The sequence below is a fragment of the Fusarium solani genome (genome assembly GCF_023522795.1).
Source record: "Fusarium solani strain SB1 chromosome Unknown bctg00000000, whole genome shotgun sequence".
Classification (NCBI taxonomy): domain Eukaryota; kingdom Fungi; phylum Ascomycota; class Sordariomycetes; order Hypocreales; family Nectriaceae; genus Fusarium; species Fusarium solani.
Window position 1 is genome coordinate 4,169,911 of NW_027072157.1, and position 17,643 is coordinate 4,187,553.

Sequence of the window (17,643 nt, forward strand, 5' to 3'; positions counted from 1 at the left end):
TTCATTGGTATGAGATGGAAACTACAAGTCAATGACTAGAGACCAATTGGTCCAGGAGAACCCATTCCCTCTCCTGTCTCTTGACAATCTCCACCGCCACCAGACTTCGCAACACCATGACCAGAGCAGAGCATCTCAAGAGTTGAGTTGAATTCATACATTTCTTTTAACCGTAACCTATCAAAGAAATATGACTAGCAATGCTAAACGAAACCATCATTCCAAAACCATAAACGACCATAATCAAGTGCAGAGACGTTACCAACGAGAATAAACAAACAAACAGACCCAATCTGATCCAGCCAAAACACTCCGTGAAGCCTCATCAAGAGTCTCGTAACCCCTTGAAACATGACCAGGTATCAATCCCAACTTGACTCTATCACGTCGTACCTTCATCCCGTATCTTTCCCTTCATCCCCTATGACCCGTAAACCACAACCTCATTACCCTGATCCTGTATGGACCCTGCGTCGGTTCCTACCGCGCTCTCCGTCCACTCGCTCCCCGTGTCGTCACTGTACTCGCTGTAATCATCACCCTCTGTGTACATGTCGGTACTGTTTGTGACGACCGTCCCCCTGCTGCTCCTTCGCAGCGTCTCGTTGTCGCTGTCGCCAGCCTCATCGTTGTGCAGCACTGTCGTGTCCCCGGCGCCAGGCTCTTCGGCTTGTGGTGCTGCACCTCGGGCATCAGCTTCATCCAACTCCTCGACCGCTTCGCCAAGGCCGACGACATTCTCCTTATCATTGTCGCCTGGACCCTTGTCGAGGTGGCCACCCAAACTTCTCTTCCGGTATGCCTTGCCACCGCCCATTGGTGTCCGCACACTCTGACTGCGCTTGACACCACCAGATGCTACATTGTTGTTGATCTGGCTGAGCGAGACGATTCTTCGGGCACTGCCAGTCTGCGCAGGAGCTGCCAGGTTTCGCTTGGCGTTGAGAGCCATGCTTACCATCGACTTGCGGGCAGGCTGGGAAGAGTCGGTCTCAGTGGCAGGCTTCTTGACTCGCTTGCGGCTCATAGCGTCGCCGCTGTTCTTGTTGGCCTTCGACATGAGAAGTACTCGAGAGTGATCCATGACACCCTCAAGGATGCGGCGCTCAAGGTTCTCAGCACGAGACTCCATATCGTAGAGCTCCTCCTTGCGCACGCGAAGGGCAGTCTCGAGCGAGGAGACGTCTCCCGTCAGGCGAGTCTTCTGTCGGATGAGACTCTCCTGCTCGGTTCGCAGGCTCATGACACTCTGTCGAAGCCTCTCTTCCTCCTCACGCAAGCTACTGACGGACGCCTCAACATGGTCCTTCTCAGCTAGCTTGCGCTCCACCGATGCCATGGTCTCACGGAGTGTCTTCTCGTGATCCTCGTGTGCCTGCTCAATGCGCTGCTTCTGGGCAGAAAGGAACTCGGAGATGTCAGCTGCTGTCTGGACGACCGAGGCGTGAACCTTGTCCAGGGTCTCCAGACGAGTGAGGGCCTGGTCAGTGGTGCTGCTGTGGTCAACGAGTTTGTCGAGCTTCTCGTGCACCACAGTGTCATCATACTTGAGGTCAATAAGAAGGCCAAGCTTCTCCTTGACGTCAGAGTCGTCGTACTTGGAGTCTAGAACCAAGTCAAGCTTCTCCTGAACTGCCTTGTCGTCATACTTTTGCTGGATAACTTGATCCATGACACAATCGATCTTCTCGCGGACCGCCGTGTCATCGTACTTGCTCTCAATGACTTGATCCAGAATGAAGCCAAGCTTCTCGCGAACCTCGGCATCGTCGTACTTCTGGTCAATGATGACGTTGAGCATCTCACGGACTTCAGCATCGTTGTACTTGTCCTCGATAATCTTGTCGAGCTTGGTCCGCACTTCAGCATCATCATACTTGTCTGCGATGATCTTCTCAAGCTTCTCCTTGACCTCCGAATCATCGTACTTGTGTCCGATGATGGTGGTAAGCTTCTCATGAACCTGAGCGTCGTCATACTTGTCCTCAATGATCTTGTCCAGCTTTCCGCGGATTTCGGTGTCATCGTACTTCTCCTCGATAATCTTGTCGAGGCGCTCGCGGACTTCAGAGTCATTGTAGATGTGCTCCACGAGGTTGTTGAGCTTCTCGTGGACCTCGGTGTTGTCGTACTTCTCGGGGGGAGAAGAGTGCTGAGGATCTCCGGGGGCTTGTTCTCAACGAGCTTCTCCTGGATGTCCGTGACAGATGTCTTGGAGTGCTCGAAGTGCTCGCTGACGAGAAGGAGGAGGTCCTTGACAGCCTCCATGATCTTAGGCTGTCCTTCAGTAACCTCACCCTTGAGACCCTCCACGACAGACAAGGCCAGAGAGATCTGGTCCCGGGTTTGTTGATGCTCAGCCTTGTCTTCAGTGTGTGTCTCTTCATTGCGTGTCACGAGCTCCTCCACCTTGGTGAAGACAGTCTTGGAAGCCTCCTCCATCTTCTCAAGGGAATCAGTGACAGTCGAGCCAAGAGTATCAATGAGAAGCTTGAGTTCGTCTGTGACGGCCTTGGAGCCAACGACAGCCGCCTCAACGGCCTCATCCCGAGCCTCGCTGACCTTGCTCCTTTCATCAAGCTGGGTCGAAAGAGACTCATACTTGGCGATGAGCTCGCCGATCTTCTCGTCGATCTTGTTGCCCAGGCACTCGGTGGTCTCCTGCAGCTTCTCGTTGGACTCGATCTTGACACCAGCCACGACAGCCTTGGAATCTTCGAACTCGCTCTTGATGGTGTCGAGCATGTCCTTGAGATCCTGGTGGACATTCTCATTCTTGTCAATCTTCTCGCCCATGGTTTCCAGAAGCTTGCTGACGCCCTCGACACCAGAGGCTCCCTCCTCGAGCTTGGTGTTGATGGCTCCTTGAAGCTCCTCGAGGAAGTTCTTGACCTCATTCACCCGCTCAACAACATTGGTAGTCTCTTCGTCGCGAACTGCGATGGCCTTGGTCTGGGCCTCAACAGTGGTGTCCAGCTTCTCCTGGAACTCCTTGACGACGGTTTCCAAGCTGGTGACATCCTCCTTGCGAGCAACAAGAGCCTCCAGGCCTGATACGTCCTCCTTGCGGGCAAGAAGGGCGAGATCAGTGTTGATGTATCCGTCCAGAGCGGTCTTGATCTCAAGAGCGAGGGCCTCGACGGTTTCAACGTCAGCCTTGACAACCCTTTCAGGGTTCTCACTTTCCTTGTCAAGGCGCCCCTTCAGCTCATCAAGGCCGGTGGTGATCTGGGAAATGAGAGTCTCCAGACCAGTGATTTCCTCCTTGCGCGAGACCGTCTCCATCTGAGTAGTGATGGATCCCATAGTCTCACGTGTCTCGAGGAGGAGAGTCTCAACGTTGTCGATGTGGTCCTTGCGAACGGCTTGATCACCGTCAATGAGGTCATCAAGCTTGCCCTTGGTGTTTCGCAAGATGGTCTCGATGGCTTGAACATCCTCCTTCGTGGCGGCGTCTTCAGGATCGCCAATGATGGCGGCCTCAGACCGCTCCTTCTTCTCTGTTGGGATAGCTCGGGTGGACATCATCTCACGGGAGCCAATGTCATCGACGGTATCCTGGACATTGCGAATCATCTCCTCCATTCGAGTCAGATCATCCTTCTGGACGCCATCCTTCTGGGGCTCGAGTGCCTCAACCTTGACGCGAAGCTCAGTGATGAGGACCTCGAGGTTCCTGATATCATCGTGTCGCACGGTGTCAGGGGGCAATGGGATGTCTTGCGGTTCCCTGTCGTTGAGGACAGGTCCGAGAGCACGCTCGGTGTTGTTATCTCGAAGGGATTCAATGTCTGAGCGAACGGATTCCAGGCCGGACTTGAGAGCATCCAGAATCTTATCGTCGGAGCCAGCATCGACGGGGGCGACTGCGCGGTCGTTGCTGTCACGGAGGGACTCAATCTCAGAGCGGAGAGACTCCAGCCCGGTCTTGAGGGCATCAAGGACCTCATCGTTGGGCTTGGTATCAGCAACAGGGGCAAGGGCCTTGTCGTGGTTCTCCTGAAGGGTCTCAATGTCTGTGCGGATGGCGTCGAGGCCGTTCTTGAGGGCTTCAATGACCTCATCGTTGGTGGTGTTGTCAACTGGGGCAACAGCCTTCTCGTGGCTGCTGTGCAACGCCTCAATGTCAACTCGAAGAGAATCGAGGCCATTCTTAAGGGCTTCGATAACCTCGTCATTGGTCGTGTTGTCAACCGGTGCCACAGGTGCGACGGCTCTCTCATTGCTGTCCCGGATGGCCTCAATATCGACCCTGAGAGACTCCAATCCGTTCTTGAGGGCCTCGATGAACTCATCGCTTGTGTGGTTGTCGACCTGAGCAACAGCCTTGTCGCTGCTGTCTCGGACGGCTTCGATGTCAACCCGGAGAGAGTCAAGACCGTTCTTCAGAGCTTCAATGACCTCGTCGTTGGTCGTGTTGTCAACGGGGGCGAGTGCCTTCTCATGGCTGCTGTGGAGGGCTTCAATATCGACACGCAGGGAGTCAAGTCCGTTCTTAAGGGCCTCAATGACCTCATCGTTGGTGGTGTTGTCCACGGGAGGAGCAGCGGCAGGCTCCTTGGTGGTCTCCCGAATTGTCTCAATATCAGCGCGAATGGATTCAAGCCCAGTCTTCAGCGCTTCGAGAACCTCGTCGTTCTCCTTGTGCTCAGCTGGCGTAATGGCCTTCTCGGCATGACCATCACGGAGTGCCTCAATATCCGAGCGCACAGCACCCAGGCCAGCCTTGAGGGCATCAAGGAGCTCATCGTTGGCTTGTGGAGGACCATCGAGAGTAGCAACGGCTGTCTCGTTGTTGTTCTCGCGGAGAGTGTCAATGTCGGATCGAACAGAGTCGAGGCCGGTCTTGAGAGCGTCGAGGATCTCGTCATTTGCGGTCAAATCGGCGGGTTTGTTGGTGACGCGGTCCATGCCAGCTCGCAGATCGTTGAGACCATCGTTGAGGGCGTCAAGAATCTCGCTCGTCTCAGCCCGGGGACGGAGGATCTCCTGTCGGAGGTTGTTGAAGCCTGTGTTCAGAGCCTCGAGGACCTCAGTGTTGTTAAGTTGGGGAGGGAGAGCGGGCACCATGGAAGAGTTGACCACGTCACGGAGGCCTTCGAGCTCAGTCTGGAGTTGCTCGCGAGACTGGAGGTTGGCATTTGCGACGAGACCAGCCACCTCATCCTTGAAGTCATCTAGAGACTTCAACAGGTCATCCAAGAAGTCTTCCTGGCTTGCAACGCCAGCTGCGCGGTCAACATACGACTCCATGGCTTTGCGGAGGTTCTCGAAGCCGTCCTTTGTCGCATCAATGACCTGCTCCGTATCTCGGCTCTGCTTTGCTTCATCGGACATCGTCTTGAACTCGTGTCGGAGGAAATCCATAATCTCTCTCTGAGACGATCAGTGATATCGTCGTTGCCCGCAGAGGCAGGTACTAAAGCACGGCTCGAGTTGAGATCCAGGTCGTGGAGACCCTCCTTGACGGCATCGACCATGTCCTCACGGGTGAGCTCATTGTTGCCAGGGGCCACAGGGAACTCGAACTCCTCCAAGCAGTCACGGACCGCGTCGATAATCTCCTCCCTTGACGCAGTTTCGGGCTGCTCAACCTGAGGAGGAACGAAGTGCTTCAGGCCCTCGACGACGGCTGTAAAAACCTCGTCTCTAGTGGCAGCAGGGGCTGGAGCGAACTCTCTAAGGCCTTCCTTCAGGCAAGCCAAAACCTCGTCACGCTCAAGTCCAAGCTGCTGAACCTCAATCTCAGGCTTGTAGTTCTCCCAGGCATCCCTGACAGCCTCAATGACATCATCCCGGCTGAGATCGGGCATGTTGTTGCGGGTAGCCTCGTTGTCTTGGATGGCCGCTCGCATGGCATTATAGATCTCTTGATAGTCAACAGCACTCTTCTGGGTGTTGACCGAGGCCGCAGACTGGCGCCTGTGCTCCCGAAGGACGTGGTTAAGCTGGTCCTTCATTTGCTCAAGGCCTTCATCTATGACTCGGGCCACCTCATCCTTGCTCGGGCTGTCGTGGTCGTCGACGTTCCTCCGCGAGGCTTGCTGCTCCAGTCTGCGGCCAATCTCACGGCCCATGCCAAGGACCTCGCCACGGAGCTCTCGGACGAGAGCCTTAACCTCAGCAGTTAGGCCGCCGCCCTGGGCAACACTGTCCTTGACGGAACGAATGATGGCCATGAGGTCGTCATTGACGATGTTAGCTCTTTGGCTGGCGGGTTCAGAGTTCCTCCGGGCCTCATTCTTCATGATGTGTTCAACACGTTGAGAAACGGCACTCCTTGCCTGCCCAGGAATCAGGTCCATATGGCTTGGCTCATCGCCAAAGCTTAGGTTGCGAGACCGGCTCGCATCAGGGCTTCCAAGTGGGTTGCCCAGCACGATTGCCTGCTCGGACTGAGCCCTGACCTGGTCAATGACCTCATCCAGCTTTTGAGACGTCGCCATTCCAGAGAGCTTATTTGATACTTCCAGCAGGCGAGTAAGAAGAGAGTCCTGTCCCTCCTTTGTAGGCATATCCCGAATGATCTTCTCCAGGAGAGCAATAGATGCAGGCGCCTCCGATCCGGCCAGAGAGGGCGTGCTAATGGATCCCCTCTCAATCGAGTCGGAGAAGCTCTTGGGGGAAGGGATTCTTGGGAGCTGGAATGGCTTGGAGCCAGGGGGAGACAAGTTGTGTGGCTTGTTGTCCAGGTAATATCCGCCAAAGGGGTCTCGGGAAGATAGTCGGTGGTTACCATCACCGTTGCCACCACCCTGACTACTACCAAGGAGCTCTCTGAGGCTCCGTCGAATATCCTCATCTCTTGTGTTGGTGGCCTCCTTGAGACTGAGGAGATCGGTAGCATTGTCTCTGCTTCGCCGACTGAGCTGAGACATCTCCTTCTGGAGATTTGTGGCGATGCTGGTGAGGCTGAGAATCTGGGTCGAGAGCTGCTCAAGGTTCTGGGGGTGCTTCACCAGAGCCGACGAGCCGTTTGTGATGTTGGAGAGCGGGTTTTCGGGCTCCTTGGCGGGTGATAGGGAGCTCATGTTCTGGAGAGCCAGCATCGTAGATGACTGGGGAGGCGTGTTCTCACCCAAGATGCTCTGAGGAGGTGGCCGTCGAACCGCAGGCCGCAAAATGGGTGTCAGGCTAGGACCGGGACCTGGGTTTGACGGTGCCGGCTCCTTCTCGATAGGTCGGTTGTCCACCGGGGGTTCCCGCGACCTTGAAGGCGTCTCTGGTCGACTAGGTCGCTCTGGTGATCTGGCAGGCGAGTTGTTGGCGCTGTTGCCCTCAATCATGAGACTGATGTCCCTGACCGAGGAGGACTGTAGACGGCGGTGGGAGTTGCTCTTTGTAGGCGAGGCATCGTTTAGCCTCCTGTTGAGGTGAGGCATGGCGCTCTCTCGCGCACGCTCACTAAGCGCAGCGTGAGCCGACTGGATGGCGCTCGAGGTTCCGGCCCGCGAGGACAGAGGCGATCCCGGGTTCAGAGGCAGCGGTGGAGGGCAGCGCTCGGGATCAGAGCTATCCCACCTGTTTCCTGTCAGCCGGCGCAAGAAAGCCATGAGGGTATACAGAGAAGAGAACTTACATTGGGACCAGCGCCCGGAAGTGGTCTGAAGAGGCAGAGTGTTGATGTCTCAGCTGGAGGTCTCCCTCTCGGGAGCTGTCTCGCTCCGAGGAAGGCATGCTTGGCTCCTAGGAGACGCGAATGTCTTGTGTGTGGAATGAAGTTGTCCAAGGTATGGATGGCAAGAATGCGGACGGCTCCGCAGCCACGCTAGATTGGGTGCGCAGGAGACGATGATGAGGGTGAGGATGGAGGAGACGTCTCGGACCTTGGGACTAAGGTAGGTAGTAGCGGTAGTGGTAGCGGGAGCGGGAGAGGTAGTAGTATTGGTGATAGTGGAAGAAGAGTAGGCAAATGAGAGGGATAAAAGGCGCGAGGTATGGACGGAGTAAAAGTAAATCAAGTCAAAGCCTCGGAGCCCGTTGCATTGTTTAGTTTGATTTTTACAATGGTGCTGGAGGAAGCCACAGCTCCATCTTTGTCTGTCCGCCGTCGCAGACCTTGGTGGCCTGGTTTATTTTTGTTTCGGGGAGTCTCCGTTGCTGAGCAACCAGCCGCCGCGCCAAACAAACTAACTTCCCACTCGCCGCTGCACATCCGGACCCCGGCCCCAGCGCGGCCCATCATCTACGAATGAAAAGGCCACAACAGAGCATATCACACCACCGGACAGAGGGACGGCTTGCGCGACCAGGCCTATAGCATACATCATGACCCAAATCCGCAGGGATCATGGCCTTGCTGGCGGCTGTAGCGAGCCAGCTTGCATCCTGCGTATCTGCTGGTGACGGCAGTTGTCACGGCCCACGACGAGATCTGTGTGTGACGTGTGCCAAATCAAATCAAGTCGCTTTATTTTATACAGAGTTGAGTGCCTTCGTCCGCCTCACTGATCAAGTGAGGCCCGATCCCTCATGCCGGTACGTCTATCGTAGAAATCCATCCCAACATAAATCCTGTCCCTTCTAAACTCCCATCCCTTTGCGTCTCCCTCATCCATACGTAAGCCCTGTCTAGATCATCTCTAGCTTTTGTATCTATAACATAAATCCCAAGTTTTCTTTTTCCTCAAATATGCTTCAGCTCTACTTTCGGAAAGCAGCGTCAAAGGCAGGAATCAAGGTCTGGGCAAGCCAGAAGGAGAAGACCAGCTTGGGTCCAGTCATGAGGAGCTGCAGCACAAGATCCATTAGCGTCTTGACATTTCAGAGTGGAGACGGGCCTTGAACGGGTGAAGGCGGGCCGCAGTGGAGGGGGCCTGTTTCTTGTGTTGTGTTTAAGCAACTCTGCCCGACGTACCTTGGGAACCAGTCCCTTGAAGAAGCTGGAAGGGCCCTCGTTCTTGGCCATGTTGGCCAGGATTCGGAAGCCACTCTCGGGGTTGTCAAAGTTGCGGTTCTGGATTCGGGTCTTGATGACATCGAGAGGAGCGGAGACGACAAGAGAGGCAGAGGCACCAGCAATCGAGGCAATGAAGTTCTGGAACCAGCTGGCCTTGTTGTAGTCCTCGAGGTGGAAGAGGTACTCCTTGGCAAAGGCAGAACCACCAAACAGCTTGTACAGGTCAGTTATCTTCGCTCTACTCATGGCTGCAGGGCATAACACATACCGCGAAAGAACCGGGAGCGTTACGGGCAGCAGTCCAACCCCAGCCACGGTACAGGCCGAAGCCCTCATCAGCCACAATCTTCAGAACACCGCGGCCGCGGAAGGCCTCGGGGTTTGTCTGACGCTTGATCTTGAGAACATCGAGAGGGAGGAGGACAATCTCGCCGATACCGATCAGACTAGGTGAAACAGTTTAGTCTGAGTTCCTAGTTCTTGAATTCCCAATTTCCAGGGAACTCGGATAGCTGACATACCTTCCGGCAGTAGAGTGCATAATGGCCTTGCCGGTCTTCTTGCCGAAGGCATTCTCAAAGTCGGCGCCATAGTGCTTGCCCAGGAAGTCTCGCGCAACAGGCTGACCACCGTACTTGTAAATGCGCTGGAGGACCTTGTAGCCAGCGGCGTATCCCAGACCGGGGAACAGGGAGACAAACTTCCTGCCGACGGTTGCGCTGGCCTTGTCCTTGAAGATGACTTGGTTCAATTGGCTAGCATTGGCGACCTGGAGGCATGGCAGGTCAATGGACTGTTCCCTCGGGTTGACTCGGAATTTGAGGTGTGCTCCTTACACGAGACTGGTTGCTCATCAATCGCTTCGCAATGGTATCGACCTTTAATGGTGTTAGCAGGTGTCACATGGCGTAGGAGGGAGCTGTCGGCAGCCTCGATCTCGGGCGGAGGGATGCATACGGGATGGAAGATGGCAAGCTCAGCGATACCAGCAGAACCTGCACAGGTCTTGTCAGTCGAGGTTTACTCGCGCATTGAGCAGCACCGAGGCAATTGGAAATAATGCTCGGATGTGTCAATGGGTACAGCAGTGGAGGACATACCGGAACCGAGGAGTCGGGCCAAGTTGGACTCCTTCTCACGACCAGAAGCAACGGGAGGAGACATGATGAACGACGAGGGCAAGGAACAATTAATTACTGCCGAACAGAAAACTCGATGGGTATCGCAAGAAAAAGGTGTGAAGAGAGCAAAGAGGGGAGCTTTGTCGCAAGGCAAAGGGACGGACGAGCGAGACAAGGCTTGGCCGCTTGGGACTGGAAATTTTTCCACCACCACTCCAGGGCACCTGCACTTTGCTCTTTCTGGTGTACGGCGCGCGGCTGGTTCCTTTCCCCCTGCTCAATTACTTACCGACGTCGGAACGGGATGCGTGGGATGGTCGTCCTTGTGGGTGGGCTATGGGCTTTTTTTTTCTGCATTGGCGGGGTTTCTTGCCCCCCACTTTCAGTAGCTCGGATTTTTGGAGCTGGCCAAATTTTACGCCTGAGCCACTCACGAGCCACAGGTCAAGCCACTGCACACAAGGGTGAGGTTGAAGATCACTGCTCAGACCACTTTGCGCTAGCCAATCATGGACGAATGCTTTCATACCACAAGAGCCAGCTGCGTACCCTACAACCACCAGCAATTCTAGTGGTTTGATGGCAAGAGATGGATGTCTTTATCTCCAATTGCTTCATTGTTTCAATGTCTCCTAATTCAATTACAAGCCTGTCGTTCTATTATAATCATGTATGAAAATAGCGTCTGTTGACGGACCCCTCGTCACGATGTTCAAAATTTGGTGGGATGAAACCCTGCTCATTTCATCTCATCTTCTCAACAAATAGCATGAACAATAACAGGACACCTCTGAATTGTTGGCATGATACATGTTGACTCATGCCGACACATCCCGATGAAACACAGCACACACAAACACATTACGCATAACATAGCAGCCGCAAAGCCAGCAACATACCATTCTTTTATGAGTTACTACAGACCAGATACCATATAATACAAGCTGAGCCCATGAACCATTCAAGCCTCGACGCCAACATGTCAAGTCACCATGATAGCGCAATCGACAAAAGTTGAAGACCAAACAGCCACCCATGTCGTTTTCCAACTCTCTTAATAGTCGCGGAGAACAGACACCAATTCATCCAACCGCATGACCTGCCCAAGAAGCTTGCTCTGCACCTCCAAGTGTTTGTTGTACTTGTTGTAGTGCTCCGTCGTCATGACCTCCTCCTCCTTGCCCTGGACGTCTTCTCGCTCCACAAACGAAAGAATGTTCCGCTGATTGTGCCGCTCTACCTGGAGCGTCTGCAGGCATCGCAGCATGGCCTTGTAGATGTCGTCCAAGGCCTGAGTCTGGGCTCGCTCCTTGTCGAAATACCAGAAGAACAGGGTCCGGTTGGCCAGACGGCTGCTATCCTTAGGCACTTCCTGAACATCCACAATCCCTGCCATCTGCATCGCAAGCATTTTCCCCTGGACATCCGTCTTCTTCATGAGCGCAGCAGATGGAAGCATCTTCTCATCGAGCTTGCCCTTTTCTCGCAGAATGCGTGTCAGACGCAGCCCGTGGCGGCCATGGGACTGCTCAATAATGGCGTCGAGCTCAGTCTCCCGCAGATGTGTCATCAGCCGGGTAAAGTCTACCGTCCACTGACCGCGACCGAATGTCCCACAGTGGCGGATAAATCGGTGTTTGCTCTCTGCGAGAAGTAACAGGTGTCGTCGCATCTGAGAGATGCGGCTATCGGTGCCGTTGGCAGCATCCTCGAATCTAACCTTGCTCTCCCGTTCGCCGTTGGTGGCTTCGCCATTTTGATCATCGTCATCTGCCCACTCATCCTCCTCGTCCGCGTCAAAGATCCTTTTGCGGCCTGGAGGGCCAGCATCTGAATCGTCAGAGTCATCATCTGTGTCCGGGGCTGTCTCCCTAACTCGTTCGGCGCTCTCAGAATCAATCTTGTCCTTGGAAGTCTTGCCGATTCCAGACTGTACGTTGACGGATTTGTCAAGGTGTTCAAAGATATCGACGGTTGTAACTGCTGTCTGTTGACCGGCGGTAAGCTCATCAATCAGAGGATCTGGCTGGCACCTCGAGAAGTCGGCAGATAGGAGGTCTAAGACGGTGCGATAGACTTCACCGGTGACCTCACCGAGCATCTCTGCCGCAAAATTGGCCAGGCGCTGGTTCCGCAACTCGACCAGGCATCTCGAATGATTCAGACGGACAACTACGTTGGGCTGCCAGATGTTAGCTTAAAATGTACGACTTCATTGTCGCAGAAGGTCCTCACATTCAAACGCGGCGCATCATCATCATACGCATGTCCATTTTGCGCCGACCCGTTCGTGAGCTTCCGTCTCTTGGGTCCACCAAAGTCACTGCTCATGTCGAGTTGACGCTTCAGGACCCGGGGCTGGTCTCTAAAGGTGCGGTATTGTTTTTGGATCTCCTCCTGCGCCTGGGTCTTTGTGAAGACGGATTTTTCGCCTGGTCGCGTCTTGGTGATAGAGTCCTTGATTTCGCGGTACACATCCTGGGGGTTGCGAAAACTCTCTGGACGGACAGTTTCGACAATCTCGGCCCGAATGAGACGAACAAGAACAGAGTTCAAGTGGCTTTCTGACTCAATGAGTCCATCATGTGACTCATGATCACCGTTCGTTTGTCCATTGGTCTTGGGTGCTCGGGACCCGAAAGCGTGGGAAAGGTCTGCAATGCGGGCATGACCTAGAAGCATGAGAGTCTGCGCCAGCTCTCGTTCTGCGGTGCCATATTGGCGCTCGATAATATCCAGAATCTTGCCAGATCGCACAAGGTTGTAGCAAGCATCAGCGTTGGCCTGGTAGCTCGTGACGTCGGTGTCGGGGTCGGTATGGTGGTAGAGCAAATTTTGCTGGATTAGAACGGCGAGACCATTTCGCAAGAATCGCGGAGTAAGGGCCGTATGTTGGACCAGTTGGGAGATCGTCGAGCGGCCCTTGGTCAAAAGCGCAATCAGGATACGCTGGTTCGCGACAACTGAGTCAGCCCCGCGATCTCACGCCAAGTAAAAAGACAGATTTATATCCCAGTATATGGGCGGGAAAATCGCATACCGAGGGCAGTTCGCCATAGAGGTCGTTGACTAGGAGAGCACAAAGCTCAGCAGCGTGTTTTGTCTGTCGGGGCGCGCCTGTTAGCTGATGATATTGCGTGCGTGGTTGGGATGATGGCTCGACTGACTACGAGCATTGATGCTCCTAGAGATCCTCTCACTATCTCTAGAGCTGCCACAGTTGCTACCGGGGCGTCATTGATCTGCAAAAGAGCACTATAGAGAGAGATACGGCCCGTAGGCGCGAGATCTGAGTATCTGTGCGGTTGACAATGCGAACAAAGCTGGTTGGGAGGCGAGGTCGTGAACGAGAGCACAAGGCGAGAAGGCTGGGATGCTTTTTTTTTGCGGCGCAAATGGGATCGTTGATTTTTCTGCGGCTGCAGGCAGTGAGTGGTGTAAGTCGGAAGCTGGTAGGCCTAAGGCAGGGAGGGTAACGCTAGGTGGGGTGAGGTCTTTTCCTTGTAGCTGCGCGCCAGAGCCAGTCCCAAAAGGTACGATTCGATACTGGGACCAATGCCGCGGGTGCAAATCTGGCTGACCGGAGAAAATCACGTGACATCTTCATTCGTTCCCCGTAGCCCGAAAATTAGACGGGAGCTTTTCGACGAGGCACTTCTTTTGGAGATCAATTGCTTCACCCCGACGGCCGAAGGATTGCCAATTGCCTACGCCATCACCCTCCATAATGATCTCGAGATCGACTCTCGCGCGAACCGCGCAGCAGGCTGCTCGCCGCTCCTGCCGCGTCCAGCGACGAACCTTTGCCGCCGCTGCGTCGACCGGATCATACGAGACCTCGGATGTGACTGGCCTCAAGGTCGCCTCGCGGGATGCCCACGGTCCTACTACCAAGCTCGCCGTCGTGGCCAAGGCCGGTACTCGATACCAGCCTCTGCCCGGTCTGACTGTTGGCCTGGCCGAGTTCGCGTTCAAGGTGAGGAACCCCGGCACCTAGAAGAATCCCGCGAGTTGAGCTAATTTGCCCGGTCCATGTAGAACACCCAGCGACGATCTGCCCTCCGCATCACTCGCGAGTCTGAGCTCCTCGGTGGTCAATTGGCTTCCTCACACACCAGGGAGGCTGTTGTCGTCGAGGCCAGCTTCCTCCGCGAGGATCTGCCTTACTTCACCGAGCTTCTGGCTGAGGTCATCTCTCTGACCAAGTACACCAGTGAGTGAAACCAAATCAATTGCGTAGTCAGCCTTGCTGCTTCGACCGAGTTGACACGCCTATCCAGCCCACGAGTTCCACGAGGATGTCGAGCGTGTCCTCCACGCCAAGCAGGCCGCTCTCAATGCCGATGCCGCCGCCGTTGCCCTCGATAACGCCCACGCCATCGCCTTCCACACTGGTCTCGGTTCCTCCCTCTACCCTAGTTCTTCGACTCCCTACCAGAAGTACCTGAACGAGGAGTATATTGCCAGCTTCGCCGACGTTGTCTACTCCAAGCCCAACATCGCCCTCGTCGCCGACGGTGCTGCTCCCGACACCCTCTCCAAGTGGGTTGGCCAATTCTTCAAGGACGTCCCCACGGCCCCCCGAAGCGGCCAGACCCTCAAGACCGAGGCCAGCAAGTACTTTGGTGGTGAGCAGCGAACGAGCAGCAGCGCCGGAAACTCCGTCGTCATTGCTTTCCCCGGCTCTGGCGCCGACTCTGCCAAGCCTGAGATTGCCGTTCTCGCCTCCCTCCTGGGCGGCCAGTCCACCATCAAGTGGGCTCCTGGATTCAGCCTCCTCTCCAAGGCCACCGCCGGCACCCCTGGCCTCTCGGTCAACACCTCCAACCTCACCTACTCCGACGCCGGCCTTTTGGCCATCCAGCTTACCGGTGCCGCCGCCTCCGTCCGCAAGGGCGCCGAGGAGACCGTCAAGGTTCTCCAGAGCATCGCCAGCGGCAACGTCAGCCAGGAGGATGTCAAGAAGGCCGTTGCCAACGCCAAGTTCACCGCCCTGAACGCCAACCAGCTCCGACAAACCAGCATCGTCCAGGCCGGCTCTGGCATCGTCAACAGCGGCAAGCCCTACGACTCTGCCAGCCTTGCCAAGGCCATTGAGGGTGTCTCTGCTGAGGCTCTCAAGACCGTAAGACTCTCCAAGATTTGTCCCCTAGCAATATCGACTAACACTCATGCCTACAGACTGCCAAGGCTCTCCTTGAGGGCAAGGCCACCGTCTCCACTGTCGGTGACCTGTTCGTGCTGCCTTATGCTGAGGAGATTGGTCTCCGGGTATAGAGAGGGGTCCAAGAGAGAGAAAAGCTTGTACCAACAGTCAGAGTTTAGAAGAGTTGGAGGAGAGGATGTCCTCTTTGTCAATATTTGTAGTAGAAATCCTTTTGGTCCACATCATACGTCCGCGCTTGGTTCATATTGATGAGCTGTGGTGGGCGAAGGCACTGGGCGGGTTCATGAGTGAACTCGGGGCCAGTAGTTGCCCGTTGTATGTGTGTCAGTGACATGCAGATATGCATCAGCGAATGCGCAGCATGCTCCTCGGCTTGGCATTGTCAACAGTGATTGTTTATTTGAGGTGGGCGTTTGTTGTTTCATGGCCCGTTTGCCCCTCTGACGACAAGGTCGTCGTTGGACAATGAGAGTTGTCGTTTCAACCTCAAATTCACAAGGCCTGCATAATGCCCGTACGTTGGGCTGAAAACGGATGCACCTTTCAGCCTCATTTCCCCTGGTTACCTGGGGTACCTACTTTCAGTTACGCTTGCAGAGCAGATTCAGATTCAGGCCGAAGCTAGAACCGGTGAAGATGTATCGGCTCCTGGCCAGTCATCTCATCAAGAGCAAGGCTTGTACCGCCCAAACTTGCAGAGTCAGCATCGTATTCGTGGGGCGTGACGATTGTACCACCTCTGCTGCGCCATTACGAGAATGCAGCTTCTTCTGCCGTCCTGATCTGACCACGTCGGCCACAGATGGGCAGTGAATGTTTTGTCCCGTCTGCTCTGCGAGCCCGTTGAATCAGCTGCCAGTAGTAGAGGTTATTTCCGAATAGGGAACTCGTGGTCGCGAGGCGAGTGCAAACAGCCAGCAGGCACTGTGTTATTTCTGCTGAAACCTTCAGCGCTGAGGCGCCCCAGAACTGCCCCAGCAACGCCCTGCTAGAGTGCGCGCGGACGACCCTTAATTGTTCTGACCACTACCAGGGGCGGACGGCGAGCCGGGCCGGGGCAAACAGAGGGTCTCGCACTGTAGAGCGCCGTCTCCGCAAGGCACCTGATTGGCTCTTGATGGGCCTGCCCTGGCTGGTAGAGAGTCAAGGGAATTCTGAGGGAACACTCAGAGAAGACTGAACAAGGGCTGCAAAGGCCACCCTGGTTGATGAAGGCCCACACTTTCTCAGAAACACACACACGCACACTACCATTCTCTCACAGGCCACACACACAAAGAGACGGACTCTCTGTTACAAGCTCGTCCGGGGACCGTGGACCGCACTTTATTCGGTTCCTCCTCTCGCTAGCCCCATCAAAAAAAGCCCCGTCCGCGGCCGTGGTCTACTTACCTAGTTACCTGGTAACAGCGCAGCACTGTACCGTACTGGTAGGTACCAACAAGCCCAGAGGAGGGAAACGACGGGACCGGACAGGGGATTGACTCCTCGTCACTAACTTTCGGGAGAAAACAAAGCCTCAACCACCACCTCCCTCCCACTACCGCCAAAACCTCGACCTCGACTCTTCCTCCCGCCACGGCTCACATCCTCCTCTCCAGCCTCCCGCTCCATGCTCTTGTTGCCCATTGCGAGGCAATCGTAACAGCGCCCGAGCTGGACGAACCGCCCCAGACCCTCTTGTCTGGATTTCCTATCGATCGACCTTGTGAACCCCCCCGCGAGGTAAATCGCTTGCCCCCCGTTCTCGCCCTTCGACAGTTCCCTCTTTCAGACGCAGCTCCTCGGCCGCATTCTTCCTCCTCACCCGCCCGCCATACTCACACGCCCTCCTTCCCGAAACCTTTTTCTTCTACTCTTGAAACTGCACCGAATACCCTCTGTGGACTTTGCAGTCTTCAAGCGTGGCCGTTTAAAGAGGCGTCTCCAGCTTGTGGATGCAGGCACTGACTGATCTGCGCAGACTCAGCTTGAGTGAGCTGCTGGCCAACGTAGCTTTGCCGTTCTCGCCCACCAAAACCTAACCGACTTCTCCAACCAACGCAATCGTTCGTCGTTGCACCCACCGTCCTGGCCGCCATCACGAGGTAAGCCCGTCTTGAATCACAATCCCCATCATACGTCCAGCTTGTTTCCCCATGCCCCTTATCAACTGCCCCCGAGCCCCACGGTTGTCGGACAATCCACAGTGGTCACGTCATGAGCTTTGGACGTGGCCTCTACCTTCCTAAGCTTTTCCCGTTGGACCTGCATCGCCCGACTCCTGCATTCTGGGGACTAACACACCCTTCCCACAGGGTTGAGAAGCCTGCTGCGTTTGCGAACCTCCCACGAGACGTCGATCATCAACCTTCATCGCCACACAAGGCTCTGTTGTGGCTACCTGAATGGTGGCCGAGGCGAAGATATCCTGACACTCCTTTAACAAACCTCGTAACGACAAGAGCGTTTCCAAC

The 17,643-nt window shown here is 55.2% G+C and overlaps 4 protein-coding genes across 4 annotated transcripts; 1 reads left to right on the forward strand and 3 right to left on the reverse strand.

The window, feature by feature from the left end:
* Nucleotides 1-421: 421 nt before the first annotated feature.
* MRS44_001323 (uncharacterized protein) lies at nt 422-7,677 on the reverse strand (the record flags this gene model as incomplete). Its single annotated transcript, XM_065623647.1, has 4 exons — nt 422-2,064; nt 2,133-5,376; nt 5,421-7,521; nt 7,580-7,677. 4 exons carry the CDS (start codon nt 7,675-7,677, stop codon nt 422-424), a joined length of 7,086 nt encoding a protein of 2,361 aa, XP_065480085.1.
* Nucleotides 7,678-8,643: 966 nt separating this feature from the next.
* MRS44_001324 (uncharacterized protein) lies at nt 8,644-10,063 on the reverse strand (the record flags this gene model as incomplete). The annotated part of the gene is made up of 7 exons (XM_065623648.1): nt 8,644-8,754; nt 8,858-9,112; nt 9,168-9,345; nt 9,421-9,668; nt 9,736-9,777; nt 9,857-9,894; nt 10,000-10,063. The coding sequence occupies 7 exons, from the start codon at nt 10,061-10,063 to the stop codon at nt 8,644-8,646; spliced, it is 936 nt and encodes a 311-aa protein (XP_065480086.1).
* Nucleotides 10,064-11,074: 1,011 nt separating this feature from the next.
* MRS44_001325 (uncharacterized protein) lies at nt 11,075-13,196 on the reverse strand (the record flags this gene model as incomplete). The annotated part of the gene is made up of 4 exons (XM_065623649.1): nt 11,075-12,202; nt 12,256-12,942; nt 13,061-13,144; nt 13,188-13,196. 4 exons carry the CDS (start codon nt 13,194-13,196, stop codon nt 11,075-11,077), a joined length of 1,908 nt encoding a protein of 635 aa, XP_065480087.1.
* Nucleotides 13,197-13,747: 551 nt separating this feature from the next.
* Nucleotides 13,748-15,297, forward strand: MRS44_001326 (uncharacterized protein; the record flags this gene model as incomplete). The annotated part of the gene is made up of 4 exons (XM_046270455.1): nt 13,748-13,996; nt 14,059-14,233; nt 14,301-15,145; nt 15,202-15,297. 4 exons carry the CDS (start codon nt 13,748-13,750, stop codon nt 15,295-15,297), a joined length of 1,365 nt encoding a protein of 454 aa, XP_046138412.1.
* Between the last annotated feature and the right edge of the window lie 2,346 nt (nt 15,298-17,643).